This window comes from Euleptes europaea, chromosome 13, assembly GCF_029931775.1.
Source record: "Euleptes europaea isolate rEulEur1 chromosome 13, rEulEur1.hap1, whole genome shotgun sequence".
NCBI classification, from domain to species: Eukaryota; Metazoa; Chordata; class Lepidosauria; order Squamata; family Sphaerodactylidae; genus Euleptes; species Euleptes europaea.
Window position 1 is genome coordinate 17,535,351 of NC_079324.1, and position 24,294 is coordinate 17,559,644.

General features: G+C 43.3%; 1 protein-coding gene across 1 annotated transcript; it reads left to right on the forward strand.

Annotated features, from left to right (window-relative positions):
• The first annotated feature begins 2,372 nt into the window (after positions 1-2,372).
• On the forward strand, positions 2,373-21,422 carry APOOL (apolipoprotein O like). The gene is made up of 9 exons (XM_056859713.1): positions 2,373-2,388; positions 11,142-11,246; positions 11,999-12,118; positions 15,285-15,339; positions 16,057-16,155; positions 17,004-17,095; positions 17,366-17,479; positions 19,903-20,074; positions 21,294-21,422. The coding sequence occupies exons 1-9, from the start codon at positions 2,377-2,379 to the stop codon at positions 21,389-21,391; spliced, it is 867 nt and encodes a 288-aa protein (XP_056715691.1). The 5' UTR covers positions 2,373-2,376; the 3' UTR covers positions 21,392-21,422.
• Positions 21,423-24,294: the final 2,872 nt, after the last annotated feature.

Genomic DNA, 24,294 nt, shown 5'->3' on the forward strand with positions numbered 1-24,294 from the left:
TCATCTTCAATTCTGTAATTTTGTAGCAATCTATTGTAACATTGTTGCATATAATATAACAGTATTCAAGAATATAATTGCAACAACATGTTAGTTATATTTAGCCATCAGCGCTGGTTTGGTTTTGCTTTAGTACCTGGAGGTTGGCAACCCTACTGCTAAAGGAGGCAGAGGCAGGCACAAAATGATCGCCAGAACTTAACTTCAGTAACACAATGCCGATCCTTGTGCATGACGGCAGCTACTGCCAAAACAACATTAAAAAGAATCAGCACTGCCAATCAAATCTCCAACAGTCAGTCAGAAGCCTTGCTGGGTAGAAGCCCTACCTCACACCTGCCCACTTCCTAAAAACACTTGGCAGGTGTGAGGTGTCAGTAGATGCCATGGCACTCATGGGCACTACGTTGAGGACCCCTGGCCTAGATAAACAAGGACTCTTGTGGCATATTAAAGACTAACATTTCATTCCAACATTAGGGTTGCCAACCTTCAGGTGGTGTCTGGAGATCTGCTGTTACAACTGATCTCCAGCCGAGAGAGGACGGTTCACGTGGAGAAAATAGACACTTTGGCAATTGGGCTCTATGGCATTGAAGTCCCTCCCCTCTCCCAACCCTGCCCTTCTCAGGCTCCACCTCCAAAATCTCCAGGTATTTCCCAACCTGGACCGGGCAACCCTAGACTGGTATGACTTCTTATGCTTTCTCACAAAAAACTGTGAGAGTTTTTTCTCCTGTTTTGTGTTTTGTTTTGCCTTCAGTTCTGGCAGCCAACCAAAAGGATAGAATCTGGGCATGTGGAAGGGTGGCCAACATCACAACTGATCTCCAGATGGCAGAGATAAATTCCTCTGGTGAAAACGGCTGTTTTGGAGGATGGACTCTGTGGCATTATACATAGGGTTGCCAACCTCCAAATGGTGGCTGGGGATCTCCCACTATTACAACTGATCTCTGGGCGATACAAATCAGTTCCCCTAGAGAAAATGGCCACTTAGGCAATTGGACTCTATGGCACTGAAGTCCCTCCCCTCTCCAAACCCTGTCCTCCTCAGGCTCCACCCCCAAAATCTCCAGGTATTTCCCAATCTGAAGATAGCAACCCTCCAACATACATTTTCAAGGATTACAGCTCACTGCTAGTCCACCCATTGAATCTGAAGTGGGCTCTAGTCCACAAACATTTATTCTGGAAAAGATATTGTTAGTCTGCAAAGTGGCACAAGACTCTGGTTAATTTTTGCAGCAAAAGATTAAAACAGGTGGCATTGTTATGCACATTTATCTGTTGAGTGCATTTTTATCCTTCACTTCATCCAAGAAGTTGTGGGGGGGTGTACATGGTTCCTCCCCACTCTCGATTTAATCCTCACAGCAACCCTGTGAGGTAGCCTTGGCTGAGAAAGAACGCCTGCCTCCAGGTCACCCAGCAACCTTCAGCAAGACTGAGAACCAGCATGGTTAAGAGTACCAGTAGTGGTTAAGAGTGGTGGTTAGGAGCGGCGGACTCTGATCTGGAGAACCAGGTTTGATTCCCCACTCCTCCACATGAGCAGTGGAGGCTAATCTGGTGAACTGGGTTTGATTCCCCACTCCTACACACGAAGCCAGCTGGGTGACCTTGTTGAGAAAACAAAACCAGCACACGATTTCAATGCAATACAACTATATAATAAGGTGCAAGATACCAGGTGAATACTTAACTATAGGAGGACAATATGTACACTATATACAAAAATACAAAATTACAAATGCAAGTCAGTCCAATTGGTTCTTCTATCAAGGTAAGTATTCCAGATCTTATTATTATTATTATTATTATTATTATTATTATTATTATTATTATTATTATTATTATTATTTTAGTATTGCATATAAGTGTAGCAGTGCTACAGGTAAGTAGATTCTTTCTGAAGTGGCAGGAAAAGTTGGCATATAAAAACCAACTCTTCTTCTTCTGAAATTTCACGGACATTAAAAAAGATAAAGGAATAATAAATTTGGTACAAATGGGGCTAACAACGAATGGCAGGAAACTAAAAATATAATAAAAACGTGGGGGGAGGAAAAAGACACTAAATTTAAAAAGAGAATCTGGAGTTAGTCGGAGGCATCTTAACAGCATCAGGAAACCAACAGCCGGGATTCCCTTTTTCCCCAGCACGAATTTCCCTCCAGCGCCTCCCAGAGGAGAGGGGAGCGGCGGTGGGCGGGGCGTCGACGTCACCCTACCCCTCCGCCAACCCTCGCCTGCTCCGGTGTAGCCCCGCCCCTGCCTGTGACGTCTCGCGCATGCGCGGCGCAGGCTGCGCCTATCGGGCGGATATTCCTTCCGAGGAGGAGGAGGAGGAGGAGAGGAGGAGGCGGGGCCAAGATGGCGGCCCAGGTGAGTAGAGCGGCTCCTTCGCGGCCGAAGCGGGGAGCCTTCCAAGGGAGGGCAGCGGGTGGGCTGAAGCCTCGGAATAGGGACTGCCTGTAGTTGCTGGCTTGGACTCGAGGGGAGTCGCCACGGGGGGCTCTGAGCATGGACAGAGTGCCGGCTTCCCGCAGCGCTGAGTTAACGGACGTTTTCTGTTTTGCCAGCTTTGGTAGACGCCGCCACCGGGATGTGTGTGTGTGTGTGTGTGAAGTGCCGTCAAGTCGCTTCCGACTCATGGCGACCCTATGAATAAAAGTCCTCCAAAATGTCCTAACTTTGACAGCCTTGCTCAGATTTTGCAAACTGAAGGCTGTGGCTTCCTTGATTGAGTCAGTCCATCTCTTGTTGGGCCTTCCTCTTTTCCTGCTGCCTTCAACTTTCCTACTGCCTTCAACGTCCTATCTTTAAGCCTTGCTCAGGTCTTGCAAACTGAGGGCCGTGGCTTCCTTGATGTCGTCCGTCCATCTCTTGTTGGGTCTTCCTCTTTTCCTGCTGCCCTCCACTTTTCCTAGCATGACTGTCTTTTCCAGTGACTCTTGTCATCTCATGACGTGTCCAAAATACGACAGCCTCAGTTTAGTCATTTTAGCTTCTAGGGTCAGTTCAGGCTTGATTTGATCTATAACCCACTGGTTGGTTTTTTTGGCCGTCCACGGTATCCGTAACCCTCTCCTCCAACACCACATTTCAAAGGAATCTATTTTCTTCCTATCAGCTTTCTTCACTGTCCAGCTTTCACACCCATACATAGTAATAGGGAATACGATGGCATGAATTAATCTAGTCTTGGTGGCCAGTGACACATCCTTACGCTTCAAAATCTTTTCTAGCTCCTTCATGGCTGCCCACCGGGATATATTAGTGTTGAACTTCCATGCCAGAAAAAAAAAAACCCTAATTGCTGACTTTTTCACACCCAGATCTCTATCTTACTTTCCCCCTCCCCAAGAACTCAGGGTGGTGCACATGCCTCTCCCCTCCTCCGTTTTATCCTCACAACGACCCTGTGAGGTAGGTTATGCATAGCAAGAAAGAGAGGAGGGTATGGATAGCTTAAATTCAGCCATTAAACGTTTTGGCAGATTAGTGATTTGGACTTCCCAGTTATGCATATCTGCTTATCCATCTTGTGACCAGTACGTGATTTCCCCCTTTTCCATTTTATCGGTGCAGTAATTTTGGGTTGGGCTGACAGGGAGTGGCCGGCTCAAAGTCCAGTGCACTGCATGGCGATTTGACCTCAGATCTCCCCAGTTTTTTGCCATCACATCACTTTGGCTGTTTTGAAGAACAGGTCATGCTGGGGGTTGATTCTTTTTTTCTGCCTGTTTTCTTTACAAAATAACCAGACCCCCACCCACCCACCCCCACACACACACACTAGTTTATTGAAATTGCCCATTACCTTAATCAATAAAAAGAGAGAAATGTTTATTTAAAACTGACCATTTTAAATTGGAAAAAGCAAATATGGTATTTATCTGATACGAAAACATCAGGAAGAGGGAGTGCTAAAATTAAAAGCTAGTAGTTGAAGTATGTGAATTTGCAGTCCTAATATATCTGGCTAGTTGCTAGCTCTGGACTTAAGGGTTAAGGATTTACAGGGAACAGAGTGTAGTTGCGCATGATTTCCAGGAAGCCTTGAGCCACGGCTGGCCTCTAGCATTGGCTAAAGAAGATGTTTGTGGAAGTGGCCTTCCTTTTATCTATCTCCCCTATGTCTTCCAAGGAGCTTTAACCCTTTCGCTGTTTTCTTTTCCTTTCACGATCCTTTCTGCAGGGTTTATTTTTTAGAAATCGGCTTATGTCCTGTACTATTGTGTTTTCATTCTTTCCACAAGGGATGGCTCTCCATCCTCTTTGCTAGTTTCCTATTGTTTATTTTAGATTGTTAGCTCTTGGGGGGTAGAGACCTGTCTTCGTTCCTACGCAGCTGTTCAAGATGCTGTGTACACAGACAGCAATTTATTATGAAAAATTCAGTCACTTCTTATGTAGGGAGCCACCCCACAAATTTGTTATTTTACTGACACCACTGTTGTGTTTCTTGTTTTTCTCCGTTTGGCTTGGCTTTGCCTCCCTCAGCTTTTCTTTTGCAGCTTCCTCCTTAATAGGTAAAGATAGGCTCCTGTGCAAATACCAGGTCATTATTGACCCATGGAGTGACATCACATCGTGACATTTACTAGGCAGACTATGTTTACAGGGTGGTTTGCCATTGCTTTCCCCAGTCGTCTACACTTTAGCCCCAGCAGGATGGGTACTAATTGTACCGACCTTGGAAAGATGGAAGGCTGAGTCAACCTTGAGCCGGGTACCTGAAACCTGCAACTTCCCACACTGCACGATGGGACTCCTTTTCCCTCTTTATTAGTCTATATCTATTTGACATGTCTGTGGCTTAGGAAAATGTGCATCTCAAGTCCAGCATGCCCTTTTCAATAATTCATGTGTGTTGTACAGGAACCCTCCTTCCCCCTTTTTAAATGCCAAATTAGCTACTTCAGTCTGTGATCCTATGTGTATTTCTGGATAGAATCATAGAGTTGGAAGGAGCTATACAGGCCATCTAGTCCATCTCCCTGCTCAATGAAGAAACTAACCTTGGTAGTGTCTGTCAAGACTCAGAAGTTCACTGCGGTTCATTCTTGGCTTTCTTAATTTACTTCATTCATACCCTGCCTTTTCCTCCAGTGGGGACCCAAAGCAGTTTACATCGTTCTCCTCTCCTCCATTTTGTCCTTACAACAATTCTGTGAGGTAGGTTAGGTTGACAGTGTGCGACTGGCCCATGAACACCTAGGAAGCTTCCGTGGCAGAGTGGCATTTTGAACCTGGGTCTTTCAGATCCTTGTTTGACACTCTAACCACCAATCTTTTTCAGCCTCTAGTTGCCTTTGGGATTCTGACACAGCATGGTGGGCACAGCCACAAAATGGCCACTACAAAATGTCTGCCGCAGGAGGCAGAGCCAGGCGCCCAGTGGCTGCTGCTACAGCTTATTTTCAGTGACAATGTGAACAACCTTGTGCTGTGGGGGTAGCTGCTGCCAAAGCAAGGTTTTTAAAAATCTGCACAGCCAATCAGAAGCCTTGTTGGCCCCCCCACTTTCCAAAAACACTTAGACATCAGGAAAGGTGTTGGCAGGCATCATGGCGCCCAGGGGCACCACATTGGGGAAGCCTACTCTAATCACATTGACTCTCTTCAATGCTTTATTTATATATTTAGTTGTTTATGCTACATATCCAGGGAATCTGCCTGAGCCAGCTTACAAAATAAAGCATAGTCAAAACAGAAAACATTAGAACCCAGCATAAAACAACCAAGTAGAGCTCTAAAACAGGTAATTAAGACGTTTAAAATGAATACCAGCTTGCAGACTATTAAAATGATGGTAAAACATCAACCTCTTTCATTCAGAGCCTGGGTGAACAAACGTTTTGGCGTTCTGGTGCCTAAAAGAGAGTAACACTAGCTCTGTTCCTTTCTACTAGGGCATCTCACAATTTCTATCACCACCCCCATCTAGGTTTTTAAAGTACATATATAACAATTCCATTGTGATGTCATCCTGGTCTTTGTGTCCCTCTGGGATTCTTTTGCAACTGGAGAGGCTCAAGCTGCAGGAAACCTGCCTTTTTCTATTCAGTCTTATTTGTGTAAGTCTGAAGGACTGCCAAAATCATAGTAAGTCTTCTGCTTTTCTTTAAATCTTCCTAAAGGTGAACCTTTGTGGGTTCTGATGTTAAACTTAATAAAAAACGGAGCAGTGTCTGGGGCAATTGTACGTATTTGAGACATGTAGGTGTAAGTTGCACCTACATTACAAGCTTTTAAAAGGTTTGCCTGTCCTGGAAATTATAATCACAAGAGCAAGAGAGAGACTATATTCTAGGGTTGCCAACTGCCAGGTACTAGCTGGAGATCTCCTGCTATTACAACTTATCTCCAGCCAATAGAGATCAGTTCACCTGGAGAAAATGGCCGCTTTGGCAATTGGACTCTATGGCATTGAAGTCTCTCCCCTCCCCAAACCCCGCCCTCCTCAGGCTCCACCCTAAATACCTCCCGCTGGTGGCAAAGAGGGACCTGGCAACCCTATTATATTCCCAGATATCCCCAGATCACTGAACTACACTTCCCAGAATTCCTTGGGAATTTAGAATAACAAGAGTAGAAACTCAGCCATGCAACCTTCCTCAAAGTACAATGAGACTGATACTGCAGTGCGTGTAACAACCTTCAAAGCCCAATGACAACATCATGAATTCAATAATAATAGGATTAATCCCCCCCCCGGAATAAAATGATCTTTCCCCAAAAGATTGATCACCAGTGCAAAATGATCCGTAATAATAGCAACCTGTGACTGGAAAGATAAAAACAGATAACTCTGGTTGGATTAGCTTCAGCTACTGGAAAATTCCTCCTTGTAGCCTGGCTTTGCTGAAGTTCCATGTCACATATAGTTTGGTAGCAGAAGAGAAGGCATGGTTTCTCTCTGAATGGACATTCCTTGTGCATTCCATTAAGCTATATCTTGTCCTCTCTACAGTTGGCAACTTCCTGCAGTTTAGCACAATTCTGTGTTCAAAGTCACTGCATGTTTGTTGTTACTACTTAAATGCAAAACATGCCCTTATTTCAACAGGCTATCAAAATATGCTTAAATAGATTTCCATCTTTATTACTACTACTATTACATTTTCATCCCACCCTTCTCTCAGCATGCTCAGGGAATCATATCCAGTCATCCTCACCCCTATTTTAGCCTTAGAAAAATGCTGTGGAGTAGTTTAAGCTGAGAGTTCAGTTAGAGAAATTCATGGTTGTGCAAATTTGAATCTGTTTCTTTCTGGTCTAAGTTGGGCACACTAGAAGAAAATATTTTAAAATCTACTTGAAGACTTGGACCCGCAAGCCAACTTTCAAGTTGAGCAAAGCTGTAGACCTCAATCTTAAAACCATTGAGGCTCATGCTGAAATTTAAATGTGTTGTAATTTCTTTGTAAGGTGTACAGGGCTATCTAAGACGATTAGCATCCTTCTAATCCCATAGTGTGCTTAGAAGGGTGTAATTCTGTTTAAGATGACAGTGGTGATCTTTAAATCAAATCAGTCCATGACGAAGAGAGAAGCATGGCTGTGTAAAGGGTCAAACTTCTGTTCAGTCCTCCCCAAGTGCAGTAAAGACAAAACAGTCAAAGTCCTTAGGCAGAATTTCACTCTTGCCATCTCATTGAGGGTGGCAGTTTTTCAATAAAACCTGAATATCTGGATCCAAATAATTACTGGGCAGCGAAATGATGCACAGTAGAATTCCGTTAATCATTGTACGTTAATCCAAAAGCAATTAGTGCTTTTCAGGAATTGAACTAATTTCAGAAGTCAAACCTCTGTCTAGCTCTGTAAATAATGTAGTGTGATATGACAAGTACAGCTCCATTTAACTAGCAATACAATTCCTGTGTGGCCTAATGATGAGTATTCATTTTTTCCTTCTTTCACCCATATAAAAAATAGTAACATGTAAGTGTAAGAATAGAAGGACTTGCCAAGTGTAAGAATAGAAGGACTTGCAACACCTCATGTTTGACAGTGGTTTAAGATAGGGGTAGGCAGTCTCTTTGGCCAACTGCCAAAAATGGTCCATGTCTACCTGTGAAACAAAAGAGGAGAGAGATGAGGGTTGTACTTGGCCAGATCCGTTGGTATCCGGTGGTGCTGCTGGCATCTCAGGGGTTCACCTTGGGCCCTTGTGCAGAGAATTGGTCTGGCATACCACTGTTTGGTATGTGTGCCGGGGTTTGCTTATCTGTGGTTTAGGATGTTCCAGCTTGCAGGGGTGTCTATTGCACTTCCTGTCCCTCGCCCCACAAGCTGTATCCCAGTCTCTCTCTCATGGCTTAACTGCAGTCTTTTACTCTTTAATGTAAAGTGAGCCCAAAGTATTAATTATTACCCTTTAAAACCTCTTACAACCCTCCTTTTTTCTGCATACTTTTAAAAAAAATGTTAACAATACTTTCTTTTGTAGGTTCATACATGACTTTATATACCATTGTCTTCGTGCTTTTAACACACCTGTAACCTTCATATTGTTCTTTTTCATCTTCGCTACTTCATTTGTCTCCTCCTTTATTTATTCCTACATCACAGTGAGTCTGTTTTATCTTTCATTTTCCATTGTAACTCGTTTGATCCTTTGTGCTCTGGCTGGTGACTTTTAGGTGGTAAAGGTGGAACAGAAATAAATTCTTTTAGAAGGCGATCTTGATTCATAAACCAGTTAAGCCAGGGTACTTACATTTAATGGTTGTCTTCACTGCATACCTGGAATCTAGAGTTTTGTACTGTATTTAAGGGATGCAGATATTACTGAGGAGAGTAGATGCCGATTTTGGTTAAGTAAACAGCTTGTACTTAAAATTAGATACTTAATATTTCCAGGAATTTTGAAGCCATGGGAGGAAAATACTTTTAAAACACCAGACATTTTGGGAAAATTGAAATAGAAATATAGGCAATATGTACTTGCTTATCAAGCCTAAACATATTATGGCATATTTATGACATTTAAAGTGATAAACGCCTTAGTTTTTTACAAGTTAAATTGTGCGTATCCCCCATACTGAAGAGAAGGTCAGTTGGCAACTGCTGCACCCTATTCTATCTTACTTTTTGCCATCTGAGATGTAGGAAGTAGTGAAAGTTAAAAATAGAAAGTACAAATTTTGTAGTAAAGAAAAGAACTCACATTTTCAAAGAAACAAACAGCATATTAGTTTAACTTTATGACATTGAAAACAGTGTACTTTTCAATAGCGTAGTATCAACATAACACATTATAGCATATTAACTCGGGACAAAATTAGTCACATTTAACCAAATATATGCTTAAAAATATACCATGTACATCTTCAGTAATTCACAAGAATTATTGTTGACTAATGTTTTAGATTGTTTCACAAAAAACCTATAAAGTACATTCCTAGTGACTAAAACTTTGTCTTTAAAACATTAATATTTAATTGGATAGTTCTTTCTTTCAGTGTTTCCCTAAAATTCCCAGTTTTTTCATTAGGAAATTCCACCCCAGCAACTGTTTCTTTCCCCTAGGTCTTCATATCTCTACATGCTACTTTATCTTGGACACTGAAGCTATAATAAAGAATTATTATTTAAAATATTTCTACCCTGCCTTTTGAACATATTATTCCCAAGTCACCTTGCTGCATTAATTTAAAATAATATAATACAAGAAACCTTTTTTGGTGAGATGGCTGCCCAAACAATGCTCAGGAGAAACAGCCAAGGTCAGAAACGGCCCCTTTAATCCTACGAAGTGGGACTTGTACAGCATTTCTCACAGTTCAAGTGCAGTGTAAGTTTGTACGTGAATCTAATCCTGCTTGCAAAAATGGCGAGACCTCTCTCTAAAACTGGAGATGAGAATGTAAGAAGCTTCCTAGCAGGAACTAAGACTGTGGAGGCAGAGAAAGGATGAGCTATCTGGAAGGAGAAGTGCTGGGAAAGATGCCATAATTGAGGAGTGGATGGCAAATTACAGATGGAGAATTAACTGGAAACTGCAATTTCCACATTTTCTCCCTCGTCCAGAGGTCTAGAGACTTGTGAAAATTAGCTTTTCTAGAATTTGAGAAGTGATTAGATAAGAAAGTAGATGTATGTATTTTGGGCTCAGTCAAGTCTATGTAAAATCCTAGGGGACAGGCATAGCTCTTATTGTGGACCTTATTTGTGGAATGCCTTTTCGGAGGAGACTCGTGCCCTGCAAGACCTACAGCTCATTCCTGAGCCTGGTTGGGGGGGTCAAATGGGCTTAGGAGACGACCAGCCCCCTATCCTGGCATAGTGCCACTTGCGGTGGTGCCCCAAGACTGGCACGGCGGCGCAGCCCATGGATACCTGGGACATCCTGGGAGGCATTACTGGGGCGTTCCGGGGGGCGGTGCTGCTGTTCGGCTGACTCCTATCCCCTTCCAGCCCAGGAACGCCCCCCTCTGAAACCGTGTTACTGCACCAGGTTTTTCCTGGCGCAGCCTCACTGTTCTCTATGGGGAAAACTCCCCATTTTAAAATTTTTACATTTAAATAGGCTTTTTTTTTTTTAGCCTTTCGGCGGCTGGGGAACCTCTTTGGAGGTGCCACGGCAGCACCTCGGCTGTGCCGTCACCAACCACCGCAAAGCTCAGGAATGAGCTATTAGTTAGATTCCGCAGAGCATGTAAAACTGACCTTTTTGATAGGCTTTCCCCGATTGTGTTTATATCAGCCGGTCTCTGTTCAGCTCTGGTTACTTCTCCCCTCTAGTTTTCAGACTTTGGGGGCTTCCAATTTTTGATACTGACATTTTTAGAATTTTTAACTGATTTTTTGGTCATTTATTCATATTGGTTTTAAATTATGTTATTCTACATTTCTATTAGCTGCTATATGATATTTAATTTGCTTAAATAATTTTATTCTACGTTGTTTGTCAGCTGTCTGGAGCCACATTTGCTGTGGGAAGGATGGGATATAAATGTGACAGATAAATAAATTAGCGATAAAATTGGTTGTAAGAAAAAAATAGCTCATTGTGCTTGGTGAACAGATATGTAGGTTGCCAAAACAGATCTGGATTTTGATTAACAAAAGGCGATGTCCTTTTTAAGCAGTTTCATGTGTTTTCTTGATCTCTCTGCCACCAGATGGCCAAATGGGCAGCGGTCCCTGCCGCTTTGGCGTGTGCCTCTATTAATGTGTATGCCGCCGTGGAAGAGGAGCCCCAATCCCAGCCAGTTAAAGCACATCAGGTAGGTGTTGTAAAATCTCCCCGAGCATCTGCAAAGTAAATACATGGGTGCATCTAAATACAGCTAAGGTTTTCCTTTAAATTTTATCTCACAAGAAGCAGAATAGGGTAGTAGGATGGATAATGGTTTTATTTATTCCATGTAGCTCTCGCCTGTCTTTTTTGGAACTGAAGGCAGCAGGCCCTGGGTTCCAAACCCGCCCACCGCTACCAAACGTCCTCTGCAGTGGGCAAGCACAGTTGGGGTGTATTCTAGGGCACGTTCAGTTCATATAAAATGAGGATGTTGAACAGGCCTTGACCTAGCGCCCTGCATGAATAGAGGACGCACCATAGAACTTTCCATGGAATCCTCTGCTACTTGCCAGGGTTCTCTGATGGATTATAGACATTTTGAAATGGAAGGGGTTGTTTGAAAGTAGAAACCCCTGTATTAGGGGTGGTCTACAACCATATGCTCATGCGCAGCCTATCCCTGTCAACCTCACAACTGTATCCTTATATGTAGGTCAGCACCTGACTCTAGTTCTGGTTTAAACATGGATAGCTGGCAGCGTCTAGCCCGTCTGCATATATGGAGCAGCTCTTGCATGCCTGAAAGCCATCTATCATGAGCAAACTTATTGGGATGGTAGAGATGAAAATCCCATTCAAAAGATAAAAAGGAAGATTTACATCCTTGGAAGAACCTAGCCATTTTCATTGTGTTTCTCAGACGCTCATCATTTGACTTTTTTCTCCATCCCCCTCCAGCTTTCTTTTTATAATCCACCGCCTCTGAAATCAAAATACATCGATGAAAAGCCTGGCCGCTTGCAAACTGGAATTTCTTCAGTAAGAAAGTCAACAGGCTACTACGTAGACGGGTGCAAGGTAAGAGAATATAAGTTATCTAATTGGTCAGAAATCCTTATATATGTTTAGCCGTGTGAACCGTTGGATAAATCAGAGCTGCTATGGAACGGCAAAGGTTTCTGCAGATGTAAATGGAATTTATTTCGTCCAATACTTCCAATAAGTTTCAACTTGAAAGAAGTTCTTCTTAGACAAACACTTAAGAATAGAAAAAACATGTCCAGAAACACAAAAAGAAAAAAAAAATCTTTTGCCCGAACAGGAACACCTTGGAGTTCAAAACATCTTTAATCTTTTTTTTACACCCACTGCAGATAGCCATGTCGCTCTATTAGAAAAAAAATCCAAACACAATGGTCAGATAATACCTTTAGTAGAATAATCTGAACCATCACAAAGTAGTTAGCAAGTTCACTCCAACACTTCCTCGGACTGGATGTCCTCTGTTCTTTGGGTTGGGGGGGACATGATGTTTGCATAGGATGTTGTCCTGTTGTTGGGAGGTGGGGTGAGAATGAAAAATTACCTTGTCTTTGGTTTGAGTTGCATGTCTGCCTCAAGTCTTTTGTCACTTATCCATTTAAAGAATCCCCCCCCCCCCCAGTATTTTTTGTTGTATGCCAAACTAGGGAAGGGAGCGACCTCTTGTGGTATGAATTAAACATAATTTTTCAGTACAAGCGTTTTCACACAAAAATTGTGCTGCGTAAATGAAAACTAAGTTTCTTGAAACACATGTTTTTGTTCTTAACACAATTCAGGATGTTTTCCTTACATATCTCAAAGTGTGTCATGAAAACTGGAATTATTTATGTTTGGGGTTTGATGCTTCAGGATTTTGAGTTCAGCTTCATCCCTACCTGGGGCTTGAAAATTTGACGCATTGCAAGGACTGAAAAAAGAAACCTCAAACATCCTGTGACTTACTCTGTAGTTGAATTTTATAGTGGAGAAATTCAACGGAGTAATAGTTTCCTACTGTGTATCTTAAGATAGCAGTGGGGAAGAAAGAAATGTTACCATTGGTTTCGTAAGGGTAGGCTCTTTGTTGTTGCCTTGGGATTTTAAAAAAATACAAAAAGCCCTGCTTGATAAAATTGAAAATTCCACTGGGTGTGCCTAAAGTTGCTTTTTGGATCCTGGTCAATATTCATTTAAATTAAAAAAAATCTGAGGAGGGTGGAATTTTTATATTGTTTTAGTTTAACAGATATTGGCTGTTTTTATTGATATACAGGATACCATTATGTTATGGGCAGCCCGTTCCTGAGCCTCTCAGCATCCAAAAAGGTTACCCAGCTGGCGAAAGGCTTAAAAAAGCCTTTTTAAATTTAAAATCTCAAAAATGGGGCATTTCCCCCCATTGAGAACAGTGAGGCCTGCACCAGGAAAAACCTGGTGCAGCAACGCTGTGGCTGGAGGGGGTGTTCCCGTTCTGGAGGGGCTTCGGAAGCTGACTAAATCAGCTCTGTCCCCATTCCAGTGCCGCATGTCTCTTCCGGGATTTGGTTCTGGAGAGACTTCGCTGCCGGGGGAGTGGCATGCAGCTCCACGGTGCCCAGGCGCCTACAGAGCTGTCCCCCGCTGCCAGCGTAAGTGCTTCTTATCACGGAATAAGAGGCACTAATGCTGGTGGCGGGGTCACACCGCCTCCTGAGCAGTTTCTGCCCTTCACCTCAGGAATGGGCTCTTAATATAAGCAGTCTTTTTTTTCTTGTAATACAAACAAATAACATCATACTAAGATAAAGAGTTAACAAAGGAGAATCTTATTGAAAAGTATCTGAATATATCATTATAATAGACTTATTATTCACACTATAGACAGCACATCATCAAGTGAAGTAGAGAAGACATATAAACCACATCAAACTGCTATATACACAAAATAGACAGCAGGCAGCACTTCAACAGGTGCAGAAGAGTGCAATTGCTTGATTACACAAAATTGTGAATATCCATGTTCTTTACAAAAGTCTTCAAAACATCTTGTGGTATACAGGATGGAGGTCCGGAATCAGTCCGTTTCATATCAGAACTTCCATCAGCCTGTTTCATACCATAAACTCAAATCTGAGAATCTTCTTTGGCCTGAATAATTATATATTAGACTTTAATCCAGAAAATGAGGAGCTTGGACAAACCAGTTCGTGATCGATGGGGAGGAGAAAGTTCTTGTTCTCACTCTGGCAGTTGCTTTCCCTTGACCCTGTTTAAAAGCTGAACAGTGGTACAGGTTGAGTATCCCTTATCTGGATATCCCATATCTGGACTGATCCGAAAACTGGACCCTTCGAGTTGGCATGCAGGCAGATCCGTGCTGCCTGCTTTCAGTGTTTCCTCTCACCTAAAAATAAAATACAGTGTACACTGCATTGTAGGTGGAGACTGAAAGCCTACTGCTGTTAGTTTGTTGTTTGTTGTTCTTGTTTAACAGCTGATACAGGAATTCTGGTGAGATAGTTACTTACGCCTTTGCTTTCTGAGGGTTCAATGTAAACAAAATTATTTAAAATATTGTTTAAAATGACATTCAGGCTATATGTATAAAGTGTATATAAAACATAATGAATTTGGATCCCATCCCCAAGATTACATAGATGCAAAATTTCCAAAATATTCCAATGTACTGAAAGATCCGAAATGCAGACCACCTCTGGTCCCAAGCAATCCGGTTAAGGGATACTCAACCTGTATTAGAATTCACCTTTGTTTGTTTTTTAAATGGTATAGGAGCGTTTCATGCATACCCTGGGTTGGATCCAGCCTAAAACTTCCGTGAATGGATGTATAAGTTCCCTACCCACTTTTCAAAGCATTCCAAAATGGCCTCCAAAGGCTGCTCCTGGGGAATAGGACACCCTCTCCCCGAAGTAGCACAAGAGGGGGGTTGGAGGGCTGCTACAAGTGGGTGAATTGGTTAAAATTGCCCCCCACTGCACATGATAGGATCCAGTCCCTTGACTGCTCAGTGCAGTTGTACACAATCTTTGTAGCAACTAACTTTCCTTTTCACATCAGATTGAGGGGATTTTGTTATAAAATGGAAAGGGTTGTTTTTCTAAGTTTGTTTCTCTTGCTCTTTGTCAAGGTAGTAAGTTGATATTTGTAGGTGAAAGGTGTGGATTTCTGACTGTTACAATAGACTTCAGATGGAGAAAATTGTACTTTTCTATTTATGCAGAATGTTTATTTCTTCGTAAAAAACGGAGTAATGTCTTCTATACAGTTTGGAAAAGGTGGGTGAGTATAGTCTTTCTCTATTCACATATGACCAAGTAAATCATAAACCTGATTATTTTGTTATTTATTTATTTAAAACATTTGTTAGCTGCCTTTCTCCCTCGCGGAATTCAAGGGGGCTCACAATATAAATAAAACAATTATAAAAACACAATAAAAACAATATAAACAGCAATGATAAAAACACATAAAAGGTCACAATTTAAAAACTCCAGTTAAGACTGCTCATCAATAAAAACTAAATCAGTCAAATGCAGCCCTAAATAAAACTTTCTTCAACCTCCTCCTGAAGATCAACAGTGAGGGGGGCCAGGCTCATCCCCTTGGGGAGGTTGCTCCATAATTGTGGGGCTGCCACTAAAAAGGCCTTCTGTTGTGTGTGCCCACCAGGTGAGCTTATTTGATAGGTGGGATTATAAAGAGTGGGAGGGAGACATGCCATGATTTTTTCTTTTGTTTTATTTGTTTGGGAAAAGTGTTGCTTTACTGTACAAAAAATTGCTGTACTGCATTAACAGAGGGTTTGACTAGATGGCCTGTATGGCCCCTTCCAATTCTGTGATTCTATGATTCCACATACAATTCAGTTACATGCTTGATATTTATATTTGTTTTCATCCCTGCAAATATATGCCAGTATAAGTAATAAGGCAAATTCCCAAAGTGCAAGGGGGGAAAAACTGTCAAATATTGTCTTGTTCTTTATTTTTAAGATGCATATGTTTACCTGAAGAATCCCCCTCCAGAATTTCTTCCAAAAGTTGGTGCAATTACAGTTTCAGGACTGACTGGGGTAGTCCTAGCAAGGAAAGGTAAGGGGTGCACGTACTTAGCTCTCTGTGAATGGAAACTATTATTTTAAGTAAGAAGCCACACTCAAATTACAGACCAGTTCCTCTGTCATGACTGACTCTAGTTATCTGGGGAAGGGCCAAAGTTAACCAGGCAGTACAGCCAAAAGTAACTTACCTGACCAGCAACAGTTTTTGTAGCTGAAGAATGTGTACAAACTGCTGCAGGTTAGTGAAAGTTAACTTTCACTAATTACATGTGTGGGGCTGGGGAAAGGGTTACAGTGGCTTTCACGTACAGGTTTTTGTTTTTTTCTTTAAACCCCCCTGCAAAGACACATTTGTAAGACCACAGCTTGGTAAATATTTTCCAGAGACTGTAGCTATTTCTTTAGCTTGTATGTATTCATATCTAATTCTGAACCTGGCTGCACAGCGCAGATCAAAAAATCTACACAAAGGGTCAGGGACAGACTGGGGGCGGGGAGAACCCACCAAGCTCTTCTATAAGGCGCTTTTTACAAGGAGAGCAGCTGACTTGTAAATCGAGCGTGAGGAATGCTCATCAGTTTTCTGTGTATTTGCCCATCAATGCTGTAGGAGATAGACCCCCGTTCATTTCAGTCACCCATGTGGATTTGCTCCCTTCAGAGACACCTCCTCCCGAACAAACTCCATAGGTACACGAGATGGAATTAATGGAATTCTGAGTAGGGATGGCAAGGAATTAATGTCATGGGCTTCTAGCAGGTTACATAGCTGTTCAGTGATTGTTTTGATATGCTTCCCAGTTTGTGCTGGGAAAGGGCGGGATAAAAATCAAATCAAATAAATAATAATAATTACATTTTTGTTTTTTGTTTTGGCAGGGTCCCGATTTAAGAAAATTGCTTATCCTTTGGGACTGAGTACATTGTGCATATCTCTTTGCTACCCAGCTCAGTCAGTAGTTGTCGCAAAGGTAAACTCTCCATAATATGTGTGAATTGTTGCCATGCTTCTACATTGCTTTTTTTTTTTTTTTTACAAGAGTCTCACGCCTGGCTAAGTCAAAGTTTAAATTTTGAGTAGAAAAGCCTCTACTAGATTGCCATCTATAATTACAAGGTTTTTTCTTCCATTATTGGGTGAATCACACACCCTTTATCGGAGAAGTCAATTAGCCTTGCCTACGCTAGAATATTTTAAAAACCGGTGGTTCAGTACAATAACATGCCTAAATTTAAACTAGGTAACGGGAAAAAAGCTTTATTCTGCGAGCCACAAAACCTACGAAGCAATAGGATCACTGTGGACAAAACAATCCTCTGCAGAAGCTCCTCTCGTCCGGGATCTAGTTGCTGAGGTAAGCTCTTTTAGTGACACAAGGTAGGAACCTTTCAGTGATCTATGTTGTCTTTGAGGTATGCACGTAAAAAAATTAGCATGTGTGGATGCCTTGTCTCACTCACAGCCCATTCCTGAGGATAAGGCTGAAAGTGGAGTGGAGGCGGTGTGACCCCGCCGCCAGTGTAAGTGCCCTCTTATCACGGAAAAGGAGGCACTTATGCTGGCAGCGGGGGCAGTTCTGTCAGAGCCTGGGCGCCACGGAGCTGCACGGTGCTCCTCCCACACTGCAGCCTCTTCGGGATTTAAATTTGTATGCTAAAGATCCCTTTTGTCAGACCAGCTGTGTCCCTGCCCTCTTCAGTCACTGAACTCCTTGGTACATATCCTTTTGCATTGTCCTTACATATACCAACTTAGGCTAAAACGAATTATACCGTGTTTTAAGAAATGGTCCACATCTTCTCATGCAACTTTGGAGCAGAAGGTTCAGTTCCTCTTAGAGGACTCTGACCCTCAGCGTACTTATTTTGTTGCTCGTTTTTTGGAGGCTTCAGAGAAGAGGTGGTGTTTTTAGAGATGGGTCTTATTTAAGTTTTATGGTTTTATTGTTCAAGACCTCGGTCTAAGAACAGAGAAAGAAAGAAGAAAGACCTAAATCCTGGAAGAGAAATGTGGCATGGGGGGAGGGGGGTTCCCAGGGCAGAGCTGAGGGAGTCATCTTCCTAAGCCCCTCCAGCCCGGGTTTTTCTTGGCACAGCATCGCTGTTTTCAATGGGGCTATTTTCCCCATTTTTGCTTTTCCCTTTTTAAAAAAGGGTGTTTTTTAGCCTTGCAGCAGCCAGGAAACCTCTTTGGAGGCAGCACAGCGGCCACATGTTCCCCAGCTACTGCAGGGCTCAGGAATGAGGTATAAGGCACATTTCAAGGTTCAAGGGCTGAGGTGGGCGACCTCTGGCAAACCAGCCCGTTTTGCTTGGCACCCAGGGCCAGATCTCTGCCCACGCAACAGAAGAACTGGCAGCACCGCTGTGGCTGAGTGGTACAGGAGAAGGCAACAGGTGTGGCTTATGCCCATCGTCATTTCCCAGACCAGCCACATCCAAGGCGTATCCCTGACACGTTGGCAGCTCCACCGGGCCTTGGCTTGTCCCCATTTGTATCTGCCCAAGTAGCAACCCTCGTCCCTTGCCCCGTTTTGTTTGCTGGCATGCCGGCATACCTGACTAGTTCCAAGGTAGGTGCTGCTGCACTTCTTTCAGCCCTTTGGCCCAAGAAGAATTGCCTTGCCCTGGCTTATAGCATCATCGTGTGTAACGACTAAGCTCCAGGTCCAGATGAGCAGTTTCCTGATCACTTAAGTCATTAACCTCAGTAGTCTAGTGATGTCACACAATTACCTTGACTGCTGAGATTTGGAGCTAGATGAGCAGAAGCTGGTCCCTGGATCCCAGCATCACCCCTTGCTGGAAACTGTGGAAGTTGTTAGAGGCTCTGTGGAAACGTCCTTCTGAAGCTGTGATTAATTGGGATCAGAGGAAGAGCTTTTCCTCCAATTCTAATTAATCCTCCTGATAGGGCTCTTAGCTTCTGATTGGCTGCAGCCCTTAAAAGTTTAACATATCCTGGAGTGGCAAGTGAAAGGAGATTAGGGTCAAGGGGACACATGTCCACAGCTTGCTTCCTTTCCCCAGTTTCTCCTCCAGGGATACTGTCAACTTTTAAGCTGTTAAGGGCATGAGCAGGACAGTTTTCACTGCCTCCAGGGTATCTGTCTCTTTTGGCCCGTACTGTTTGCTCAACTTGAAATGACCCAGCAGATCTGGTACTTTCCCCCCCTCCCTTCATGCAAATATAACAACAGTATGGACTTTTGCTTGCATCTGTGTCCCAGTAGGCAAAGCTCTTTCATGTTGGGAAAATGGCACCAGGGAAGGGGTTAACACATACACACCCTTCTCCCCTGCACGCTGTTGTCCCAGCTGGGCTTCCCACACTGCTGCTATTTACAATGGGGGGGAAATGGGAACTCTCAACTGAGAAGTCCCATTTAGTCTGACCCTCTGTTCTCATTTTTGGACCAGAAGTAAAGGACCAATTTAATAAGGCCTTTTCTGCTTGGTGGCCTGAAGACAATGGTTCTTCATGATAAATGGCTGGGCAAAGGCCTGTTTTTCAAGCCTTGGGAGTTTGTCCATAAGATGTAGCTCATCATACCTTTTCCACGCCATCATTTGGAGACCACTGGGAAGAGCTCCTGTATTAGTAGGGAAACACAGAGATGTTTATCTTATATAAACTCGTTTCTGATGGCAATTGTCCCTCTTGACATTATATAGAAGTTTAGCAGCCGTTCTGCTTACTAAAGTGTGCGTAAAACAGTTGTAAAATGAGTCAGGCAAAAATATAATACTGTCTTGCTATAACTCTGTCCTACTACAGGAAGCTCCAGTTTCTAGAACAGACCATAGCATCTCAGAAGCTCGTACTGCAGCTTTGGAATCAGAAGAAAAGGCGAAAGCACATGAGATACAATTTCATGCAGGGAAAACCGTTTCCGAGTCACAATCAGTGCCTTTGATACCTGAAGTGAAGGTGCCGAGCATCATATCAGGTATGAAAGAAAATTGACACCAACAGTAATGTAGCTTTGGATTTCCTGCACTGGGCCAGGAGTTGGACAAGATGGCCTAGAAGGCTCCTTCCACCTCTAGGACTGTATTAATTTTTTTCACTGAACGCATCCTCTGCTGAAGATCTTAACCGGTCGGAGGGTGCCAAATTAGTTGGAACTCTACTAAGGTTTAACACAGAACAGTTGACCGTCGCTTTTAGAGGTCGATTTTTGCATGTGCCATCAGGTGACATCTGACTTATGGCAACCTGGTAGGGTTTTCAAGGCAAGAGACGTTCGAAAGTGCCTGCCTTCGTGTCATGACCCTGGTATTCCTTGGAGGTCTCACGTCCAAATACTTGCCAGGGTCAACCCTGCTAAGCTTCTGAGATCAGGCTACCCTGGGGCTGTCCAGGTCAGGTTTAAGAGGACATGCTGCTCTGTAAACTCCAGGCCACCCAGGATGGTGGGGATCTGTGTTTGGATTCCCAAGGCACATAATTGGAACTATAGAAAGCTGCCCTGGGGTGAAGCAAGGATGTGAATGCAAAGCCATGGCACTGGGGAGCTAAGTTCCCTTCGGTCCTTTTTCTCCAATCAAAAATCCCTCCTCCAGGCAGTTTTTGTACCTTTTCCCCCAGTGAGGGCTTAAGCATCTGGGGTGGGGCTGTTCTGACTGGAAAACGGTGAAGGGAGGAAAGATGAACCCTCCTTTCCTAGCTCTGCAGCCTTGATCCAGGCCCACTGATGGCTACTTCTGACAACACATTTACATGTCTGCGGAATCCAAACGTGGGAGCCCAGTGTTGCATAGTGTCTGACCCTAGATGATTGAAGTTAGTTCTTTTTTTTTTTAAGGATGGTGTTTTTTAATGGTAGTTTTAATCTTATGTTGGTTTTAATGGTGTTGACTTTATGATGCTGACGTGCGATGTTGGATAGTAATGGAAAATTTTGCCCCTTTAATACGTTGTATTTCTCTTTCTTTCGATTTATAATCCGCTCTCTGTCCCAGCCAAAGCCGGCTCAGAGTGGCTAACATCACTAAAGCACAATACAAAAAAATACACTGGAAAATCCAGTCCTAGATTAAAACCACAAGCTTCAAGTAGGCTCTCGTTGTAATCTGTCCTGGGGATCCATTCTGTGGGTGGAAGTAGAGGATATAAACGATTTTGTAGATTTTGCACATAGTGCAACCTTTTTCTTTATTTAATAGATGCATTGAAGGTACCAAAGTTTACACCTGATCCTAGACTCATGGACCACGGCCAGTCCAGTCCAGAAGACAAGGATATGTACAGTACCAGAAGCTAACACACCAGACTGTTCCATCTTCAGGATACAATAATGATGGGACGTTAAACTGGAAGCATAAAGCAATTTGCAAGTGTACTTTATGTGGTGGTATTGGAGCAGGTATTTTTTAACCATCCCTGTACAGCTAATTTACTTGGCATTCATTGCCACTGTATAAATTTTTACGACTTCTTGCTACCAAAAATATTTTCTGACTTCTGGAAGTATAAGTAGTCTCTTGATACAGAAAGCAAGACCATTTTATAGGTATTGGAGTGCTTCAGATGAGATTGTTGTTGTCATGCTGGTAGTTAATGTAAATGTAAAATAGATTACTATGCTCCTTCTGCTCAGTTCCATGTCATAAAAGAGAACTATTTAAAAACTCTTTTTCTCTCTCTCTGTCTGCCTCTTCTGCTTATTTCTGATCCAGGGGTGTTGTGCGTAAATGATAGCATTCTGCAACCATGCTGGCTTTTAACATCTTGCAAACAGTAGGAGAGAAGGGGAAAATGCTGTTCTTATTAACGGTAGTTTGTGGGTAATGGTTGCGTTACATTATAAACGGCATTTTCAATATGATGCTAATTTTAGAGGAATGTGTATTAGAGTGGTTTTACAGTTTACAAGAAAAGCATTTGCTTTTTGCATTTATCGTATTATGGCCAAAGGAGGATTGCCTCTCTGAGCTGTCCCCACAACTGTCTGTTGTGTCTGGATCCAGCTCAAGCCATGGGCATAGGGCAACTGCTGAAGTTGGCTTCTGCTGCATTGTGGGTAAAAAAATAACAACAACATGGGATTTGTAGTTCTTTAGCAGAAGACGCTTGTGTCCACCTCTGCTGACTTGGCTACCACCAGTAAGAGATGTCTTTGAGGCACAGGGCGCGGTTTGAATGCAGAGTGTGTCTAGCCAAAAGTGTTTATATGTACCTTGGGAGTACAGGGTCTTGTGATGCTACACTCCAGATGAAAGCCCCTCCCCCTTTCTATCAGCTACCATCCCCAAAGCATGCAGCGGTAGGGGAAGGAGCAGCCACGGAACCTTCTGCTGTCCCTGAATTTGGACTTTGCTGAGGACTCCCTCACAGAGCACCATTTTTGCTTTCCAAAACGTATGTTCTGTTAGCTGCTGTATGGAGCCAATTTGTGTTTGAAAAAGCAAGATTAAAAATTCAGCGAAGAAACTGCGGGGGTCCCTGGTATCCTCCCAAAAGGAGAGACGTGTTAATCCCTCCCCATCGGTCATTACAGAGGAAGCACACATCACATTCCTGCTCAGTTGACTTATTGTAGCATCCAATTCTGCCATAATAGAAGGCTCTGCTATGTAAGAAGGGTCTGTGGCTCAGTGGTAGAGCCTCTGCTTGGCATGCAGAAGGTTGCAGGTTGAACTCATGAACACATGAAGCTGCCTTATACTGAATCAGACTCTTGGTCCATCCAAGTCAGTATTGTCTACTCAGACCGGCAGCTGCTCTCCAGGGTTTCAGACAGGGGTCTTTCATATCACCTACCTGCCTAGTCCTTTTAACTGGAGATGCCGGGGACTGAACCTGGGACCTTCTGCATGCCAAGCAGGTTCTCTACCACTGAGCCACAGCCCCTCCTCAATCCCCGCATTTCCAGTTCCAAAGATCAAGTAGTAGGTGATGCGAAAGACTCCTGCCTGAGACCCTGGAGAGCTGCTGGCAGACTGAGTAGACAATCCTGACCTCGATGGAACATGGCTCTGCTTCAGTATAAGGCAGCTTCACGTGTGTTCGAAAAGCACAGCCTGTTCCAAGGAAGTAGTTCTCACAAACCAGGAGCTGGCAGCTCACAGGTCAGATCCAACATCATGGCCCCCTGTGCTTCTGCCAAGATATGTCAGTAAAGCAAAGAATGTACAGTTTCAAAGAGAAACCTGGATGTCTGTTTCATTGCCAGTCTGGATCCTGAAAGAACCTTTCAGGAAGCACCTTGGTGCCACCATTGGTGACCCGTTGCAACCTGAGACCTTGTGTTGTTCTTACTTATCGGGCTCTTCCAGCTACATGAGGCCAACTTTGTGATAAAGCTCAATCATTCTTCCCAGTTCTTGGCTGGTGGTGGAAAGTGCTGTCAAATCGCAGCCAACGTATGGTGACCCCCTTAGGATGTTCAAGGCAAGAGATGGTGGTTGGCCATTGCCTGCTTCTGTGCAGTGACCGTAGACTTCTTGGGAGGGTCTCCCATCCAAGTGCTAACCAGAGCCAACCCTGCTTGGCTTTCGAGATCTAACGAGATCGGGCTAGCCTGGGCCATCCAAGTCAGGGCCAATTACTGGCTAGTGACTAGGAAATACACTGGGCCCTGCGAAAAGCACTTGGCCATCCCTGGATTGCACATAAAAGGAGGAGGAAGAGGAGGACAGAGGTTAGACCCCCAAGACAGAATTAACGCTCTTGCATTATGGATAGCTTAATTGTAGGGTAATTTGATCCTTTATCCTGGTATTAAAATCCAACTAAGGATCTGACTTTGGTGCTGCAGCAGACTTCCCCATGAGATAGTTATACAATGTAAGCATTTTTGATGAGCCACAAGATCTGGCCTGCCTTAACTGTTGCAAGACACTGTGAACATAAGGAAGGCCATGCTGGAGCAGACCAAGGCCCATCAAGTCCAGCAGTCTGTTCACACAGGGGCCAACCAGGTGCCTCTAGGAAGCCCACAAACAAGACAACCGCAGCAGCATTGTCCTGCCTGTGTTCAACAGCACCTAATGTAATAGGCATGCTCTGATCCTGGAGAGAACAGGTATGCATCATGACTAATATCCATTTTTACTAGTAGAAGCTTAAGAAACATGAAATGTAAGAGAACGCCAGGAACTCAGTGTACCGTGTTGGTCTCCTCGGGCAAAATAATAATAGCAGCAACATATCAAAATAAGTCAC